The sequence below is a fragment of the Emys orbicularis genome, chromosome 11, assembly GCF_028017835.1.
Source record: "Emys orbicularis isolate rEmyOrb1 chromosome 11, rEmyOrb1.hap1, whole genome shotgun sequence".
Lineage (NCBI taxonomy): Eukaryota > Metazoa > Chordata > Testudines > Emydidae > Emys > Emys orbicularis.
This window is the reverse complement of record NC_088693.1, coordinates 2,097,904-2,115,612: the sequence shown is the minus strand read 5'-3', so window position 1 is coordinate 2,115,612 and position 17,709 is coordinate 2,097,904. Positions and strand designations below refer to the sequence as shown.

General features: G+C 63.5%; 1 protein-coding gene across 1 annotated transcript; it reads left to right on the top strand.

Moving 5' to 3' along the window:
* The first annotated feature begins 659 nt into the window (after positions 1-659).
* PRKAG3 (protein kinase AMP-activated non-catalytic subunit gamma 3) lies at positions 660-13,096 on the top strand. The gene is made up of 10 exons (XM_065413083.1): positions 660-740; positions 948-1,029; positions 1,626-1,684; positions 2,285-2,330; positions 5,135-5,189; positions 5,779-5,905; positions 7,625-7,790; positions 9,930-9,967; positions 10,292-10,438; positions 12,980-13,096. Exons 1-10 carry the CDS (start codon positions 660-662, stop codon positions 13,094-13,096), a joined length of 918 nt encoding a protein of 305 aa, XP_065269155.1.
* Positions 13,097-17,709: the final 4,613 nt, after the last annotated feature.

The following is a 17,709-nucleotide window of genomic DNA, read 5'->3' as shown; positions in this document are numbered from 1 at the left end:
GCTGAGACGCACCTGAAACGGCTCCGTCCGCGCCCGAACTCGGGGCTGGGGGCCCTGGCACATGCAGCCCGTGGCCCAGCCGGCTGTGGGCATTTGGGGCAGGAATGGCTGGGGCAAAGCGAGGTGCCAGCTTCTCAAAGGGGGAAGGGCTCACGCGGCAGCAGAAAGTGCCGTGGGGGCCCCTGGTGCCACACATGCCCCTCACCCCGCCCCAGGCCTGCGGGGATGGAGGCCCAGCATGTGACCTCGCCCCACTAGGTTCCTGCCTAAATCCAGATCTCAGGGGAGCAGGCGCTGATGCCAGGATGATGGGCTCCGGTACCAAGGATGCAGGTTCCAACGCCAGCGTGATGGGCTCCAGCAAGGGCTCCGGTACCAGGGATGCAGGCTCCGATGCCGGGGTGATGGGCTCCAGTGATGGCTCCGGTACCAAGGATACAGGCTCTGATGCTGGGGTGATGGGCTCCGGTACCAGGGATGCAGGCTCCGATGCCGGGGTGATGGGCTCCAGCGTGAGCACCGAGGCCGGGCAGGCTGGCTGCGACGCTGGCACCGATGCGGAGGCCGTGGACTCGGACACCAGGAGCCTCCCTTTGCCCGCCACGATCCCGGCGCTGTGCCCAGAAGCCGCGTTCCAGGGCCCCGAGGCCGAGCCCTACATGCATTTCCTGAGGAACCACCACTGCTACGCCGCTGTCCCCACCAGCTCCAAGCTGCTGGTGTTCGACACCACACTGCAGGTGAGAGCCAAGGGGCTGGGCCATGGGGCTGCCCTGGGCGTTAGGGGCTGGGGGCAGGCGGGGTGAGCGGTCCTGGAGGTGCCTGATCCCTCCCTCCATCCCCAGCAGTCCTGTAGCCCTGTAAGGCAGGGTGGGGGGCGAATAGGGGCTGCCCTGTCGTTCCCCACCACCACCAGTGGTCTCACGGCCCCTCTGCTCGGCTTGCAGATGAAGAAGGCCTTCCTGGCGCTGGTGGCCAATGGGGTGCGGGCCGCCCCCCTCTGGGACAGCAAGCAGCAGTGCTTTGTGGGTGAGTGCCGCGGGGGGCAGCGAGTGCCAGGCAGCCTCGGCTAGTCGCGATGGCACAGAACGGGGGGCTGCATTATGCGCCCTGCGCTGGGATGCCCAAGCCCTGCTGGATCGGCAGGGGTCTCAGCGACACCCACCCCCACGATGCCCAGTGTGGCACCGACGCCCCCCCTGACACCCAGCATGGCACAGAACCCATCCTGCTCCAGGGCACTGTTTACTCCTGGCCCAGTTCCCACACCCCTCTCTGCTTGGCCTCGCGCCCATGGAGCCAGTGGCTCTGTGGCCGCTGGCACGTGAGCCGCTGGGTTTGTTCACCCCTTGTAGGCTGGCACCCAGGTGGCCCCCGTTTCTGGCTCAGTGGAGAGGTCAAGCTGTGAATGGGCCGTGGGGCCTGGCTGCCTCTTCCCCTGGGAGTGGGTGGGGGCGCTGTGCCATGGGGCACTGCGTGGGGAGCTGAGGGTGCTGCTGCCCAGCCGGTGTGCGCCCTGTGGGCAGATGGCTTTGCCCGGCAGGGCTGTGAAGCCAGCGGCTGGGGAATGGCCGTGGTGCCCCCAGCCAGCTGCCCCCACTGACCCTGCCCATCTCTCCCGCCAGGGATGCTGACCATCACGGATTTCATCAACATCCTGCACCGCTACTACCGGTCCCCGCTGGTGAGCTGGCCAGGTCCCTGCTCTCCTGGGGGCAGCTCCCCCCCAGATCAGACTCCCCCAGCAGGCGGGGAGGGGGCTCAGGAACCGCTTGTGGGGTGGGAAGAGGGGCGGGCAAGATGTTACACCGCTGGGCACGTGCCGGGGCCGTTGAGCTCCTGGTGTGGGGAGCAAGGCAGGGGGGAGCTGGGAGGGGACCCCGTCAGCAGCTGGCCCAGTGTTAGTGCTAGAGGCAGAGCGTGTCCCCTGGGCAGTGCCGGCCGGCTGGGGCCACGTCCGTCCTGGTGCCAGCCATGGGAGGAGACAGGACGCCAGGCTAGATGGGCCCGTGGGCAGACCTGCTCGGGCAGACCCCGGGTACGTCCGTGCGGGTGCCCTGCCTTTGGGATCTGCCTCCCCAGCGTGGCGTGTGACGCCGGTGGGGCCCGAACGGCCATCTGACGCCAAGGGGGGGCCACGTTGCCACCCCGTTGAAGTCCCCCTTGGGAGTCGCGCAGCCAAAGGCAGCCCCTGACCAGAGGCGGTTCCCAGCAGTCCCCCAACGGGTCCCTGTTTGCCACCTGTCCTGGGCATTCCGCCTCACTCCCTTTCCCTGCACTGCAGGTGCAGATCTATGAGCTGGAAGAGCATAAAATTGAGACCTGGCGAGGTAGGGCGAAGACGGGGGGGGGGGGGGGGCGGGCAGGGAAGGTGTGTGTAGGTGCAGGGGTCTGTGGGGGGTGTATAGCGTGGGGGGTGGGGGGTGAGGTGGGGGTGCGTTGGGGCGGTGGGACTTACAGATCCTTCCCCTGCCTGATTCCCCCCCCCGGGCCCTGATCCCTTGCGGGGGGCTGCCCTGGGCACCGGGAGCTGCAGGTCAGATGCTGCTGCCCCTGCTCAGAGGATCTGCCCGCCCCAGCCTGCCCCACGGGCCTGAGTTGTCTGGCACCTGCACCCGGCTGCCCTGGCGCCCCAGCCATGCCCTGGCAGAGACCAGGGCAGACTCCAGCCCCCCTGCTCGCCCCCTCCGCCATCCCGCAGCCTCGGCTCCCCACTCACCCCCCTTGGCTCCCTGTTCGCCCCCCCAGATCACCCCATCTATCTGTCCGCCCCCTCGGCTCCCTGCTCACCCCCTGCTCCCACCCTTGGCTTCCCACTCACCCCCTCTGCCCCCCACCCTCAGCCCCCTCAGCTCCCCTCCGCTCCCCTGCAGCCTCAGCTCCCCACTCACCCCCCTCGGCTCCCTGTTCGCCCCCCGAGAGCCTCGACCCCCAGATCACCCCATCTATCTGTCGGCCCCCAGCTCACCCCCTCGGCTCCCCTGATGAAGTGGGTTCTAGCCAACGAAAGCTTATGCCCAATAACCGTGTTAGTCTCTCAGGTGCCACAAGCATTGAGAAGTGGTTTCTTGCCAGACCGGATGCTATCGAACGACATTTCTGTAACGAGCTTTATCGGGCGGTGACGGGCACCCCCGGGACAGGCCTGTCGTCCTACGAGCCCGGGAGCACCGGGTGTCAGTGGGCCTGGTTTGGGGTGTGAGGACGAGCCAAAGGCCTGAGCCTAAGAACCGGGCCCCAGACTCTCCGAGGGAGCGAGGCCCAGGCACCGGCAGACAGGGCTTTGGATTCTTTAGGGTTACCATTCGTCCGGATTCCCCCGGACATGTCCGGATTTTTGAGCTAAAAATAGCGTCCGGGGGGAATTTGTAAATGTCCGGACTTCCCCCCCCCATGCAGAGCGCGCGCGGCTAACAGGGCAGCCGGCCGGATGGTGCCATTTACATGGGGCTCCGACAGCCAGAGAGAGCCCCCCCTCCTCTCCTCTGCAGCAGAGATCACTCCCTCCCTCCCTGCATTTGCAGATCGCCTCGGGCAGTCTGGAGCTCCTCCCCTGCTGCCCAGCGTGCCGGGACGAACGGCTCAGGCCGTTCCTGAGCAAGCTCACAGAGACATTAGGCGAAGGCCAACAACAAGGGGGCCAGGGGGTCGGAGAAGGGACAGGGAGGTTCTGGAGGGGGCAGTCAAGAGACGGGGGGGGGGTCGGGAGTTCGGGGGGGGCTTTCTGGGGGTGTGGATAAGGTTTTGGGCAGTCAGGGTACAGGTAGGGGGTAGGGTGCTGGGGGGCATTTGGGGGGGGTCTTAGGAGGGGGCAGTTAGGGGACAAGGAACAGGGAGGCTTAGGTAGGGGGTGGGGTTCTGGAGGGCAGTTGTTAGGAGCAGGGGTCCCAGGAGGGGGCAGTCAGGGGACAAGGAGCGGGGGGGGGGGGTTGGGAGTTCTGGGGGCGGGGCTGTCAGGGGGCAGGAGTGGGGAGAGGGATCGGAGCAGTCAATGGGACAGGGAGCAGAGGGGTTTAGATGGGTCGGGAGTTCTGGGGGGGGCTGTCAGGGGGTGGAGAGTGGTTGGATGGGGCGTGGGAGTCCCAGGGGTCTGTCTGGGGGTGGGGGTGTGGATAAGGGTTGGGGCAGTCAGGGTACAGGTGGGGGTAGAGTCCTAGGGGGCCAGTTAGGATGGGGGGAGGGTCTCAGGAGGGGGCAGTCAGGGGACAAGAGGCAGGGAGGCTTAGGTAGGGGGTGGAGTCCTGGGGGGCAGTTAGGGGCAGGGGTCCCAGGAGGGGGCAGTCAGGGGACAAGGAGCGGGGGGGAGGGTTGGGGGTTCTGAGGGGGGCGGGAAGTGGGAGGGGCAGGGGCGGGGCTAGGGCAGGACGGGGGCGGGGCTAGGGCGGGGCTCCTCCCGTCCTCTTTTTTGCTTGCTGAAATATGGTAACCCTAGATTCTTTGTTTTCTACCTGTCACTAGCTCAGTGAGAAAAATGCACCTCAGTTCTTAAAGTCTAGGCCTGTACAGGCAGCCTGAATATCTATATCCTAACCCCCCCCCCGCCCCTCGGCCCCCCAGATCACCCCCGCTTCCCCCGCCCCTCGGCCCCCCAGATCGCCCCCGCTTCCCCCCGCCCCCTCGGCCCCCCAGATCGCCCCCGCTTCCCCCCGCCTCCTCGGCCCCCCAGATCGCCCCCGCTTCCCCCGCCCCTCGGCCCCCCAGATCGCCCCCCGCTTCCCCCGCCCCCTCGGCCCCCCAGATCGCCCCCGCTTCCCCCGCCCCTCGGCCCCCCAGATCGCCCCCCGCTTCCCCCCGCCCCCTCGGCCCCCCAGATCGCCCCCCGCTTCCCCCGCCCCTCGGCCCCCCAGATCGCCCCCTCTTCTCCCCGCCCCCTCGGCCCCCCAGATCGCCCCCTCTTCTCCCCGCCCCTCGGCCCCCCAGATCGCTCCCTCTTCTCCCGCCCCCTCGGCTCCGCAGATCACCCCCTCTTCCCCCTGCCCCCTTGGCCCCCCAGATCACCCCGCCCCCTCTTCCCCCCGCCCCCTCGGCCCCCCAGATCACCCCCTCTTCCCCCCACCCCCTCGACCCCCCAGATCATCCCCTCTTTCCCCCGGCCCCTCGGCCCCCCAGATCACCCCCTCTGCTTCCTTTCCAGAGGTTTATCTGCAAGGCTCCCTGAAGCCCCTGGTCTCCATCTCCCCCGATGACAGGTAAATCCACCCCCAGCCCCATGGGGGGAGCGCCGATGGGGGGGGTGCCTGTCTCTGGGCCGGCTGCCCCCACTGCAGCCCCACTGGCCGCCCCAGATGGAGCCTGCCAGGGCCTGGCTGCCGCAGCCCCTAGACCCAGGCTGGTCCAGGTGAGAGCCCAGGTGGGGAGCTGGGGCAGGCCCTACATGGAGTCTGCCCCACAGGGGAGCCAAGGGGTGGGGATGTTGTGGGGGGCAGTGAGGAGAGCTGGGGGGGCGGTTGGGAGATGAGGGGGTGAGGCCAAGAAACAACCCAGGCGTCCGGGCCCCCAGGCCACTGCTCTAACCGTGGTCGGCCAGGGCAGCCGAGCCCGGGCGTGATGGGGGGCAGGGTGGGGGGCTGGCAGGGGCAGGACCAGAACCCCCCAATTGGCAGAACATAGCACCGGGCTAGATCTGAGGGGGGGCAAGAGGCTGGGGCGAGGGGGCCAAGGAGGGGGAGCAGCAGACCCCTGGAGCCCCCACTCCCTGGTATTACTCCAGAGGGCCCTGAAATTCCTGCCCAAGGCTCTCCAGCCCCCCCCCCTTATCGCTGCCTCGGTCTCCCCCAGCCTCTTCGACGCCGTCTACCACCTGATCAAGAACCGGATCCACCGGCTGCCGGTGATCGAGCCCGTGTCCGGGAACGTCCTGCACATCCTGACGCACAAGCGCATCCTCAAGTTCCTCCACATCTTCGTGAGTGGGGGGGAGGCTGGGGGGCATCAGTGCCCCCCCGGCTTTGCTGAGCCAGCCCCACCCATGGGGGGTACGGGAGGGTGGCACCCCTGTGCGGGCAGCGACCTTGCAGTGCCTGCTGCGCCCAGGGGCTGGTGCAGGGGGGGGGCGTTAGGCCTGTCCGTGCGGGGGGCGTGGGGCGTGCAGCAGGGTGCACGGGGCGGGCGGCGGAGGGGTGGCCTGTGTTGGGGGCTGGCGCAGGCCGGGGCAGGGGGGGAGGGTTGCTGTGTGCAGGCAGACATGGCCGTGGGTCGGGTGTCGAGAAGTGTCTGCCTTTGGGCAGGGGGTGATGGAGGTATACAGGCGCGGGGGGGGGGGGGGTATTCGTGCAGCGGTTGCAAACGGGCACATGCCTGCAGCCCCCCACGTGTTACACGCAGGCATTTGTTATGCATGTGAAGGGCTGCATGCATGCAGCATGTGTGCATGGGGTGTGTGCATGCAGGGAGCATGCGGTGTGTGTGTGTGGGGGTTGTACGTTAGGGTTGTGCGTGTATGTAGTGTCTGTGTGGGGGGGTGTACGTGCAGGTTGTGTGTGCATGCAGTGTGTGGGGGGGGTGGTTTGTATGTGTGTGTGTGTACGTGTGGGTGGGTGTATGTGCGGGTTGTGGGTGTATGCAGTGTGTGTGAGGTGTACGTGCGGGTTGTGCGTGCATGCAGTGTGTGTGTGTGGGGTGGTGTGTACGTGTGTGTGTGTGTGTGTGTGTGTGTATGTGTGGGTGGGTTTATGTGCGGGTTGTGCGTGCATGCAGTGTGTGGGTGTGTGTGTGTGAGATGTACGTGCGGGTTGTGCGTGCATGCAGTGTGTGGGTGTGGGTGTGTACGTGCGGGTTGTGCAAGCACGCAGTGTGTGTGGGGGTGTACGTGCGTGCACGCAGTGTGTGTGCGTGTGTGTGGGGTGTACATGCGGGTTGTGCAAGCACGCAGTGTGTGTGGGGGTGTACGTGCGTGCACGCAGTGTGTGTGCGTGTGTGTGGGGTTTACATGCGGGTTGTGCAAGCACGCAGTGTGTGGGGGGGGTGTACGTGCGTGCACGCAGTGTGTGTGCGTGTGTGTGGGGTGTACATGCGGGTTGTGCAAGCACGCAGTGTGTGTGTGGGTGTACGTGCGTGCACGCAGTGTGTGTGCGTGGGTGTGGGTGTGTACGTGCGGGTTGTGCAAGCACGCAGTGTGTGGGGGGGTGTACGTGCGTGCACGCAGTGTGTGTGCGTGTGTGTGGGGTGTACATGCGGGTTGTGCAAGCACGCAGTGTGTGTGGGGGTGTACGTGTGTGCACGCAGTGTGTGGGGGGGTGTACGTGCGTGCACGCAGTGTGTGTGCGTGTGTGTGGGGTGTACATGCGGGTTGTGCAAGCACGCAGTGTGTGGGGGGGTGTACGTGCGTGCACGCAGTGTGTGTGCAGGGCATGTGCATGTACCTAGCACCTCACTTGCTGCACTGTACCATGGCCGGGGGGATCTGCTGGGCCGTTGCACTTGGCCTGATGCGAGGGAGCCCGGGACCAGCAGTGGGGGTTGGGGGGTGTCACCTCGTGCTGCCCTAGAGCGCAGAGCACTGCCCAGCGTGAGCCCGGAATGCAAACCCGAGCCCCGTCCCTGCCGGCCTAGCCGCCTCCGGCAGCAGAGAGCCCTCGGTGTGTGCCTGGAGCTGCCCCTGATCGCTGCCCTTCTCCCGCCGCAGGGGGCCATGCTGCCCAAGCCGCGCTTCCTGCACAGAACCATCCAGGAGCTGGGCGTGGGCACCTTCCGGGATGTGGCCAAGGTGCTGGAGACAGCGCCCGTCTACATGGCCCTGGAGATCTTCGTGGACCGCCGGGTGTCGGCGCTGCCCGTCACAAATGAAGCCGGTATGGGCAGAGACTCCAGGGCACACCGGGCAGCCCGTCTCCCTGGCCTCTCTGGTCCCGGTCCACCTCCAGGGTCCCCCCTCTGGGCTCCTGTAACGATGCTGGTTCTGGCGGGACCAATTTAGGACAAATTGCTCAAACAGGGCAGTTACAGCCCAAGGCTGGGGTTTTTCCACCTCTAAGGCAAACCAAACCAGCCAGACTAAGAGGACTTTGGTCTCAACCCCACTGGCTAACCGCAAGTCTCACAAGCAATTCTCTTAGACACTCCGGTTTCCCAGTATCACCACCAGTGCCACTCGTTATGGGGACAAATGGTTATGAAAACCAATACCCCAGTAAAAGAAAAAAGGTTCTCCTGATCCCAAAGGACCAAGCCCCAGACCCAGGTCAATCTACAAATCAGATCTTACCCACAAATCACGCTGTTGCCAATCCTTTAGAATCTAAAATCTAAAGGTTTATTCATAAAAGGAAAAAGACAGAGATGAGAGCTAGAATTGGTTACATGGAATCAATTACATACAGTGATGGCAAAGTTCTTGGTTCAGGCTTGTAGCAGTGATGGAATAAACTGCAGGTTCAAATCAAGTCTCTGGAACATCCCCAGCTGGGATGGGTCGTTCAGTCCTTTGTTCAGAGCTTCAGTTTGTAGCAAAGTCCCTCCAGAGGTATGAAGCAGGATTAAAGACAAGATGGAGATGAGGCATCAGCCTTTTATAGTCTTTTCCAGGTGTTAGAACACCTTGTCACGGAGTCCCCGGGCAATCTCTGGAACTGCTCCCCACAAAGCCAGTCAGGACTTTAGGGAGCCTCCTCTCTCTCGGAGCAGAGTGTCTTCAGGGCAAGAAGCTCACATGGCTTCACCTCCTGGGTCTCTCCTTGGAGCATTCAGCATCTGCCCCTCCGTGCGCTTCCCACAGCGAGTCTGCCCAGGCGGGGTCCTGGGGAAGCCAGAGGGTCCTGCACCCCCACTTTGCAGTCAGACGTGACTCTCAGCCAGCCAGTAAAACAGAGGTTTATGCGATGACAGGAACATGGTCTAAAACAGAGCTTGTAGGTCCAGAGAACAGGATCCCTCAGCCGGGTCCATCCTGGGGGGCAGCGAGGCAGACACCCCCGTCTGCCCTCACTTCCCGGCCCCAGCCAGCTCCAAACTAACTCACCCTCCAGCCCCTCCTCCTCTGGGCTTTGTCCCTTTCCTGGGCCAGGAGGTCACCTGAACTCTTTGTTCTCCAACACCTTTAGCTATCCCCTTGCAGGGGGGAAGGGCCCCGGCCATTAGTTGCCAGGAGGCAGAGTGTCGGCCATTTATGCACACTGGCCCTTTGCTCTGCAACAATCTCACCCCTAGAGACTTAAGAAATGCATAGGGGAAACTGAGGCACCCACACAGTATTCAGAGGAAACATTAAGAACAGCCCCACTTCATCACACACCTCTTTGTTCTTACTGTGGAAAATTACAGCAAAATGGATTCTGGAGTCACATGGGCCAGTCCCTGTATACTTTGCTGAGTTACAAGGCGTATTTGCCTTCTCTCAATGGGTTAATTGTATAGTGATGGTCCTTAATGGGCCATCAAGCAGGCTAGGCAGAGCTGACACCAACTTGTCTGGGATGTCACCCAGCAGCATAGCATAAGTTTGAAATACAGACAGTACAGAGCCAATATTCATAACTTCAACTACAAAACTGATACACCCATATAGACAGCATAATCCTAACCAGCAAACCAGAACCTTGTCTTAGACACCTCATTTGATCCCCTTTATACAAGATTTGGTGCTACTACAGGACTTTGGTTGCAACCATGTTCTATATGGTCCCAGATTATATCAATAATGTCACAGCTCCTCCAGCTGCCCTCCTTGGGTCCCCCAACCCACAGCCATCCTGAGCACCCACCGTCCCCTCCCCACGTCCCGCTGGGCCGTGCCCACCCCGCACCGGCACCGTCCTTGTCTTCCCCTGAGCCACGGCTCGCTCCCAGAATCGCTGTAGGAACCGGGGCTCCTTGGATCCCCCTTTGTGACCCACTGTCCCCACCATGCCTCGGCTGCCCATCTGACCCCAGTGCCCCCCACCGCCCTGCTCTGCCCCGCCAGTGACCCCGGCACTCTCTCTCTCTCCTTTCAGGGGAGGTCGTGGGCCTGTACTCCAGGTTCGACGTGATCGTGAGTATCAGCACTGGGGCTGGATCACTGGGCTCTGGGCAGCGGCCACGGGCCGTTACCTCCCCTCCCCTCCCCTTCACTCCTTCCACCCCAGAGGGCCGGGCAGGGATCCTTTCCCCGCCACCACAGTGCAGCCCCCTCTGGGGCAGAGCATGGCGGCTGTTTCACAGGGCAAGAGCTTGGGGGGGAGTGAAGGCGAATCCCCTAGCTCGGGCTGTGGGGTAGCAGGGACAGTGGGGCTAACCCCCCATATCACACAAGGGGGCAGGCATCTCTGGTGCCATGCCCAGGCCCTGACCACGGCCGTCTGTCCCCTGCCCCCAGCACCTAGCTGCCCAGAAGACCTACAACAACCTGGACATGAGCGTGCGGGAGGCGCTGAAGCGGCGAACGGTCTGCCTGGAGGGGGTGCTCACCTGCCACCCTCACGAGACCATGGGCGACGTCATCGACCGCATCGCAAAGGAGCAGGTAGGACTCCGATCCTGCTCCCGGCCTCCGTGGCCAGTGCTGGGCCGGGACCCTGGACCCGGGCCCCATCTGAGCGTCCGCCTGTCCCCCCGCTCGGCTTCATCTGTCCCTGGACTCGCTTCCCTCACCCCGACTCCAGCACTGCCCCAGGTCTCCTGGCAGATCCTCGGTGAGGCTCACCCCCTTTGTGACCCCCAACAGGGGTCTGTCCTCCCCCATGGGCTCTCGCTGACCCCGATCCACTGCCATATACCCCCAGTGACCCAGCCCCCACTGAGCGACCCCGATCCCCCGAGTACCCCCTGTCACGGAGTCCCCGGGCGATGCTCGGGAACTGCTCCCTACGAAGCCAGGCAGGACTCTGGGGAAGTCTCTTCTCTGTGAGCAGACTGTCTCCAGGGCAAGAAGCTCACACGGCTTCACCTCCTGGGTCTGACCTTGGAGCATTCAGCATATGCCCCTCCGTGCGCTTCCCACAGCGAGTCCGCCCAGGCGGGGTCCTGGGGAAGCCAGAAGGTCCTGCACCCCCACTTCGCAGTCAGACATGACTCTCGGCCAGCCAGTAAAACAGAGGTTTATTAGATGACAGGAACACAGTCTAAAACAGAGTTTGTAGGTACAGACAACAGGACCCCTCAGCCGGGTCCATTTTGGGGGGCTGTAACGATGCTGGTTCTGGCGGGACCTAACTGAGACTGCCAATTCAGGACAAATTGCTTAAACAGGACAGTTACGGCCCAAGGCTGGGGTTTTTCCACCTCTAAGGCAAACCAAACCAGCCAGACAAAGAGGACTTTGGTCTCACCCCACTGGCTAACCACAAGTCACCAAGCAATTCCCTTAGACACTCCAGTTTCCCAGTATCACCACCAGTGCCACTCGTTATGGGGACAAATGGTTATGAAAACCAATACCCCAGTAAAAGAAAAAGGTTCTCCTGATCCCAAAGGATCAAGCCCCACACCCAGGTCAATATACAAATCAGATCTTACCCACAAATCACGCTGTTGCCAATCCTTTAGAATCTAAAATCTAAAGGTTTATTCATAAAAGGAAAAAGATAGAGATGAGAGCTAGAATTGGTTAAATGGAATCAATTACATAAAGTAATGGCAAAGTTCTTGGTTCAGGCTTGTAGCAGTGATGGAATAAACTGCAGGTTCAAATCAAGTCTCTAGAACATCCCCCGCTGGGATGGGTCATTCAGTCCTTTGTTCAGAGCTTCAGTTTGTAGCAAAGTCCCTCCAGTGGTAAGAAGCAGGATTGAAGACAAGATGGAGATGAGGCATCAGCCTTATATAGTCTTTTCCAGGTGTAAGAACATCTCTTTGTTCTTACTGTGGAAAATTACAGCAAAATGGAGTCTGGAGTCACATGGGCCAGTCCCTGCATACTTTGCTGAGTTACAAGGCGTATCTGCCTTCTCTCAATGGGTCCATTGTATAGCTGATGGTCCTTAATTGGCCATCAAGCACGCTAGGCAGAGCTGACACCAACTTGTCTGGGATGTCTTCCAGAAGCATAGCATAGGTTTGAAATACAGACAGTATAGAGCCAATATTCATAACTTCAACTACAAAATTGATACACACATATAGACAGCATAATCCTAACCAGTAAACCATAACCTCATCTTAGACACCTCATTTGACCCCCTTTATACAAGATTTGGTGCCACTACAGGACTTTGGTTGCAACCATGTTCTATATGGTCCCAGTTCAAATCAATAATGTGACAGGGGCAGTGAGCCAGACACCCCCGTCTGCCCTCACTCCCCGTCCCCAGCCAGCTCCAAACCGAAACCCCCTTCAGCCCCTCCTTCTCTGCTGAGTTCCTTTCCCGGGCCAGGAGGTCACCTGACCTCTTTGTTCTCCAACACCTTTAGCATCTCCTTGCAGGGGGGAAGGGCCTGGCCATTAGTTGCCAGGAGACAGAGTGTCGGCCATTTATGCATACTAGCCTTTATCCCACCACCTAGAGACTTAAGAAATGCATAGGGGAAACTGAGGCACCCCTACAGTATTCAGAGGAAACATTAAGAACTGTCCCACTTCGTCACACCCCCTCTGACCGACTCCGATTCCCCCACATACCCCCTCTGACCCAGCCCCCACTGACTGATCCCGATCCCCCCACGATGCCCCCTCTGACCCAACCCCCCCACTGACTGACCCCGATCCCCCCACATACCCCCTCTGACCCAGCCCCCACTGACTGATCCTGATCCCCCCACGATGCCACCTCTGACCCAACCCCCCCACTGACTGACCCCGATCCCCCCACATACCCCCTCTGACCCAGCCCCCACTGACTGATCCTGATCCCCCCACGATGCCCCCTCTGACCCAGCCCCCACTGACTGATCCTGATCCCCCCACGATGCCCCCTCTGACCCAGCCCCCACTGACAGACCCCGATCCCCCCACGATGCCCCCTCTGACCCAGCCCCCACTGACAGACCCCGATCCCCCCACTGTGCCCGCTCCCTGCCCGCCCTGGCCCCATGGGTGAGGCTGACGCGGGTCTCCCTCGGCCGGCAGGTGCATCGCCTGGTACTGGTGGACGAGAAGAAGTCGCTGCGGGGCATCGTCTCCCTGTCCGACATCCTGCAGGCCCTGGTGCTGTCGCCCGCAGGTATCGATGCTCTTAACTCTTAAGCCCGCGACGCTCCGTCCTGTCTCCATCCGCACCCTCCATTTCCTCCGCTTCTCTCCGGCTCAGGTAGGCTCAGCCCTCGGCCTCCCCCCGCCGCCGCAGGCTGCCGCCTTGCCACCCCCACGGGCCGGGGTACGCTCCTGGGACCCCCGCCCGGCCGGCTCGGCAGATCTGTACTTGGCCTCACACGGCGCCACGTCCGGTCACCGCCGAGGGCTCCGTCCCGGCTCCCCTGGACTCGGAACCCCTGTGCCAGTGGGGGACCGGCCCCCACTCCGGCTGCAGGAGCTAAGGGCAAATCGCGGCCACCATTGCTGGGTGTGTGTATGTGTGTGTGTCACGGAGTGTGGGGGAGACCAGGCCCTGCACCCCCGGCTTCCAGCGATTCACCAGGACTCTCAGCCAGCCAGTAAAACAGAAGGTTTGTTTAGACGACAGGACCACAGTCCAAGACAGGTCTTGCAGGTACAGACAACAGGACTCCCTCAGTCAGGTCCATCTTGGGGGGCCAGGGGAGGCCAGAGCCCTGTCTGGGCTCCCCTCCATTTCCCCAGCCAGCTCCAAACTGAAACTCTCCAGCCCCTCCTCTCACCTTTGTCTCTTTCCCGGGCCAGGAGGTCACCTGATCTCTTTTTCTCCAACACCTTCAGTTGGCACCTTTGCAGGGGAGGGGCCCAGGCCACCAGTTGCCAGGAGACAGGGTGTTGGCCATTCTCTGTGCAGACACCATCACACTGGTCCTCTCGGGCTCTGCAACCATCACACCCCCTTATCCCCCCACCTAGAGACTTGAGAACTGCATGGGGGAAACTGAGGCACCCACACAGCACTCAGAGACAACATTAAGAACAGTCCCACTGCGTCACAGTATCTGCCTTGGTTTCGTGCCTGGCTGGGCACAGGGAGGGGTAGCGCCCACGGGCGGAACGCATTTAACGGCAGTTCTGCAGCAGGCTGCTTGGCAGAGCTTCCGAGAGGCCTGGGGCCCAAGCCCCCCCCCCCATGCCCCCGGGCACAGTGGGGCCTTTCCTCCGGCATGCGCCCACCTTACTGTCTGCCCCCCCCTTCAGCCAGTCACCTCAGTTCTGGGGCCAGAACGGGGGCCAGGGGCTGTGGATGGTGGGACGGGCAGGGTACTGGCCCAGGCGGGTGGAGGAGGGATGGCTTGGGGGCACTGGGCATGGGGTCTGCTGCCCGGAGGGCCCCGGTTCTAACCTGGCTGCGGGTGGCCCATATGCAAGCGGGAGCCGTTCTCAGCTGCCAGCCCTTTGCTGGCCCCGGGCTTGGGCAAATGGCCGGATCCCGCTGCCCGGTTTGGAGCCGTAGCCAAGGGGACAGGCTGGTTCCTGGCCTCCCCGGCGTCTTTAGTCCCATGACTCCTGCTCTCCGCAGTGGAGTGGGGCTGGGGCACTGGAACGGCCATGGGGCTGAGCTCTGCCGTCCGCCCGCCGGGGCGTTTGCCCAGCCAGCTGGGAGCACCCCAGGGAGGATGGGGCTGTGCCCGCGGGTGCGTTCTGCTGTGTCTGCACGTCTCCCTGAGCCACAGCGTCTGCACTGTTGGCCACGGGCCGGCAGTGGCTTGAGGTCACACTGAGGGTCTGGGGGGCAGCCCATGGCAGCTACAAGTCCCAGGGTGCAAAACCCTACCAGTGTATTGCATGCTGGGACCTGTCGTCTGAACAGGCCTGCAGTGGGTGCATGGAGACGCGGCTGGCAGGGCCGGGTCCCCTGGCAGTTGGCGGGGGGGGAGGAGGAGTGGGGGCAGCTGCTGCATCCTGGTAACCCCCATCCCTGGTTTTCTGCAGGCATCAGCCGGCATTCGCTCTGAAGGTGCCAGGGAGGGCTGCTGCCACGACTGTCTGGATGGCCCCTTGGTGCTGCCCGAGGGAGGACGGCCGCGTGGGAGGCCATGGCGGAGCCTGGCCGGTGACTCCGCTTCTGGGACTGTCTGTGCCTCGGGGTTGCTCTCTCTGGGAGCTGATGAGCGGCAGGACACAGGGAAGCCAAGCGGCCATAGACACGGAGCTGCCCCCTGGCACGCGCTGGGGCTGCGCTTGGCTTGGAACCTGGCCGGGCCTGGCCCAGGGAAGAGCTGCCAGGCCCCACAGGGCCGGGGGCAGGCGTCACGTATAAAGCAAAGCTCAAGTGACACGGGAGACGCCCGCAAAGTCCAGCCCCGCCACAGACCTCCCGGCCCCGCAGCCTCCTTGCAAGGCAAAGCGCGTCTGTCGCCTCAGCTCCGGTTCCGCCTGGCCGCTCCCTCCAGCGCTGGAGCTGGTGTATATAACGCCCCCGAGGAACGAGACTAAAGTGTCCCTTTCCCCGATGGCTTCCACCCCTCCGCTGTATTGGCATACTGCTTTATTAGTGCAGGGGGGTTGTTATTGTAGGGTCACTCGGGTGTGCCCCCCCTTGTTATTGTGGGGTTGCTCCCCCTGCGTTGTTGGTGGTTCTGGACGCTGAGCTCCGCACACTGGGTTGTTATTGGTGGGCAGCCCACGCTGGCTGGGTACTGTGGCGCTGGGCGGTGCGTGTTATTGTAGGGTAGCTGGTGAGCGCCAGGGGCCACGCGCGGGGGTACGTGTATTTAATTCGTGGCTGGCTGTGCCACTCCTCCTCCTGAACGCTGGGCATGTAACATCGTCCCTCGCCGGGCACCAGGCTGAGGTTCCTCATTGCTGCCCACTCTGCCCGTGGCACCCACCCGTGGCACCTTGTATCATGCCCCACAGGTGGCAAATACCCCTTCCCCCATCCTGACCCAGGGCCAACCCTGGAGCAAACGCCAGACATTATGGGCTCCTCTCCGGGTGCCCCCATGCCCGAGATTGGCCCTTGGCAGCGGGCTGTGAGCGTCCCAACTGAGCCCTCTGGCGGGCCAAGGCACCAGGTGGCGCTGGCATAACACGGGTCCAGGGGAATGGGCAGCGCGGCAGCTGGAGGGTCAGGCCCGCTGCTCTCCAAGCTGGGAACGGGCTGGCACCTGGCCTTGGTGATTATTTAGGGCAGCTGAGCTGGAGGGCACTAGCCACCCCAGAGCCCGAGCTCATCCAAGAGAGCCCAGAACTGAGGGTCACTAGCCAAAGGGGGGATGCCCCCCGCAGCGCCTGCTAAGCTGAACTGAGCCGAAACCGGCCCGCCGGGATCCCAGCCCGGCGCCTGGGACGCAGAATCCCACGGGACCATCAGTGGGTGGTGCCACCCAGGCCCAGGGCTCCCCGGGCGTTCCCAGCAGCCAGCCGTGGTGTGCGGCCAGAGCCCTGGGGAACCCCAGGCCAGGGGGCAGCCGTGGGGTGAGGGCGTGGCCAGGGGGCTGGCAGAGGTGAGAGGGCCCTGGGGGCAGCGCCGTGTCTTGCCAAGGGGAACCTTTTCCACGGACGCCATTGGGGGCAGCTCACTGTGGTGGCATCTGGTGCCTTCCAGCTGGGGGGGGCTCTGGGCCACCCTCCCCGACGGGCAGAGGGTAGCACCAGGGAGGAAACGGGCAAGGCGGGTAAGGGCCCAGGATGGTTTCTGGAGAGGGAGATCTCACCCTGTGGGGGTGGGGGCCTTTATCCCCCTCCCCACCCCACCCCGGGACGGCCAAGGGGTGATTGGGCTGGAGCACCCATAAGTGAGACGCCCTGTCCTGCTGACGGGGTGGGTTTGTCAGTGTAGCATGGGGCAGAGGCGGGTGGGGGGAGGTGGGGCAGTAGGGCAGGCCAGCCAGCCCCTGGCCCCAGGGCTCAGCGGGAGCCGGGCTTCCCTTGGGGCGACTCTGTCCAGGAGCATCAGGGGCCTGGCACACATGGGGCCAAGCTGGCAGCAGAGTGAGCCTGGCTCCTGGGAGAAGAACCCAGGGTCTCAGACCCACGGCAGAGCTTAGGCAAACCCCCATCCGCGGCTGGCCTGGGGTCGGGCCCCCCACTCCGGGCCAGGCCGCACTCCCCCATGCACCTCTGGCCTTTCCTTCTCCCTGGTCTGCTTTCGTTCTCCTGCCACAGAAACGCTGCTCGGGAGTGAGCCACAGCCTGGCGAACGCGGGGCCCCACTGCCCACGGGCACCCGGCTGGTTGGGGCTGCCACCGCCCGGCGACGTGCCGGTGTGGCAGCAAAGCCTGGGCTGGCAGCAGGCCGAGCCAAGGGGCTGGTTGCATTGCAGTGGGGGAGCCCGGGTCTGGGGGCCCAGCCCAGGAACTGCAGCCACGTGCCAAGCTGCCCCCATCACACCAACCTCTCGTCCCCCCCCCGACCTCCAAATCAGGCCCGTGCCCCCCCCCTGGCCTGGTGCTGCAGCTGAGCTGAGGTGGGTGCTCACTGGCCCCAGGGAATGGGGCCGCCCCCCACCACGCTCCACATCACTCACACCCAGCGCTGCAGGAGCTCAAGCGCCTGTTGCTTTATTGCTGCTCTCAGCTGGGCTACGGGATCCCCCCACCTGCCCCCGGGGCAGCGCTGGCTCCCCAGGCTGCCCCCAGCCCCCCGTCCCGAGCCCCGGCCGCCAGGGGGAGCTGGGAGTTTGCAAACACGGGGCAGGTTGCTCACCAGAGCTGTCCCTGCTTTGCTGCTAGCCCCAGGGCCTCAGGGCCACGGCGGGGATGAGTCAGGGTCAGCGTTGGGGTTCGAACCCAGGAGT

Excerpts from the sequence above, each read along its gene's own strand:
- PRKAG3 (XM_065413083.1), top strand. The coding sequence starts at position 660 with ATGCATTTCCTGAGGAACCACCACTGCTACGCCGCTGTCCCCACCAGC. Across the intron at positions 1,030-1,625 it reads CAAGCAGCAGTGCTTTGTGG|GGATGCTGACCATCACGGAT; the intron begins GTGAGTGCCGCG and ends CTCTCCCGCCAG. Across the intron at positions 2,331-5,134 it reads TAAAATTGAGACCTGGCGAG|AGGTTTATCTGCAAGGCTCC; the intron begins GTAGGGCGAAGA and ends CTTCCTTTCCAG.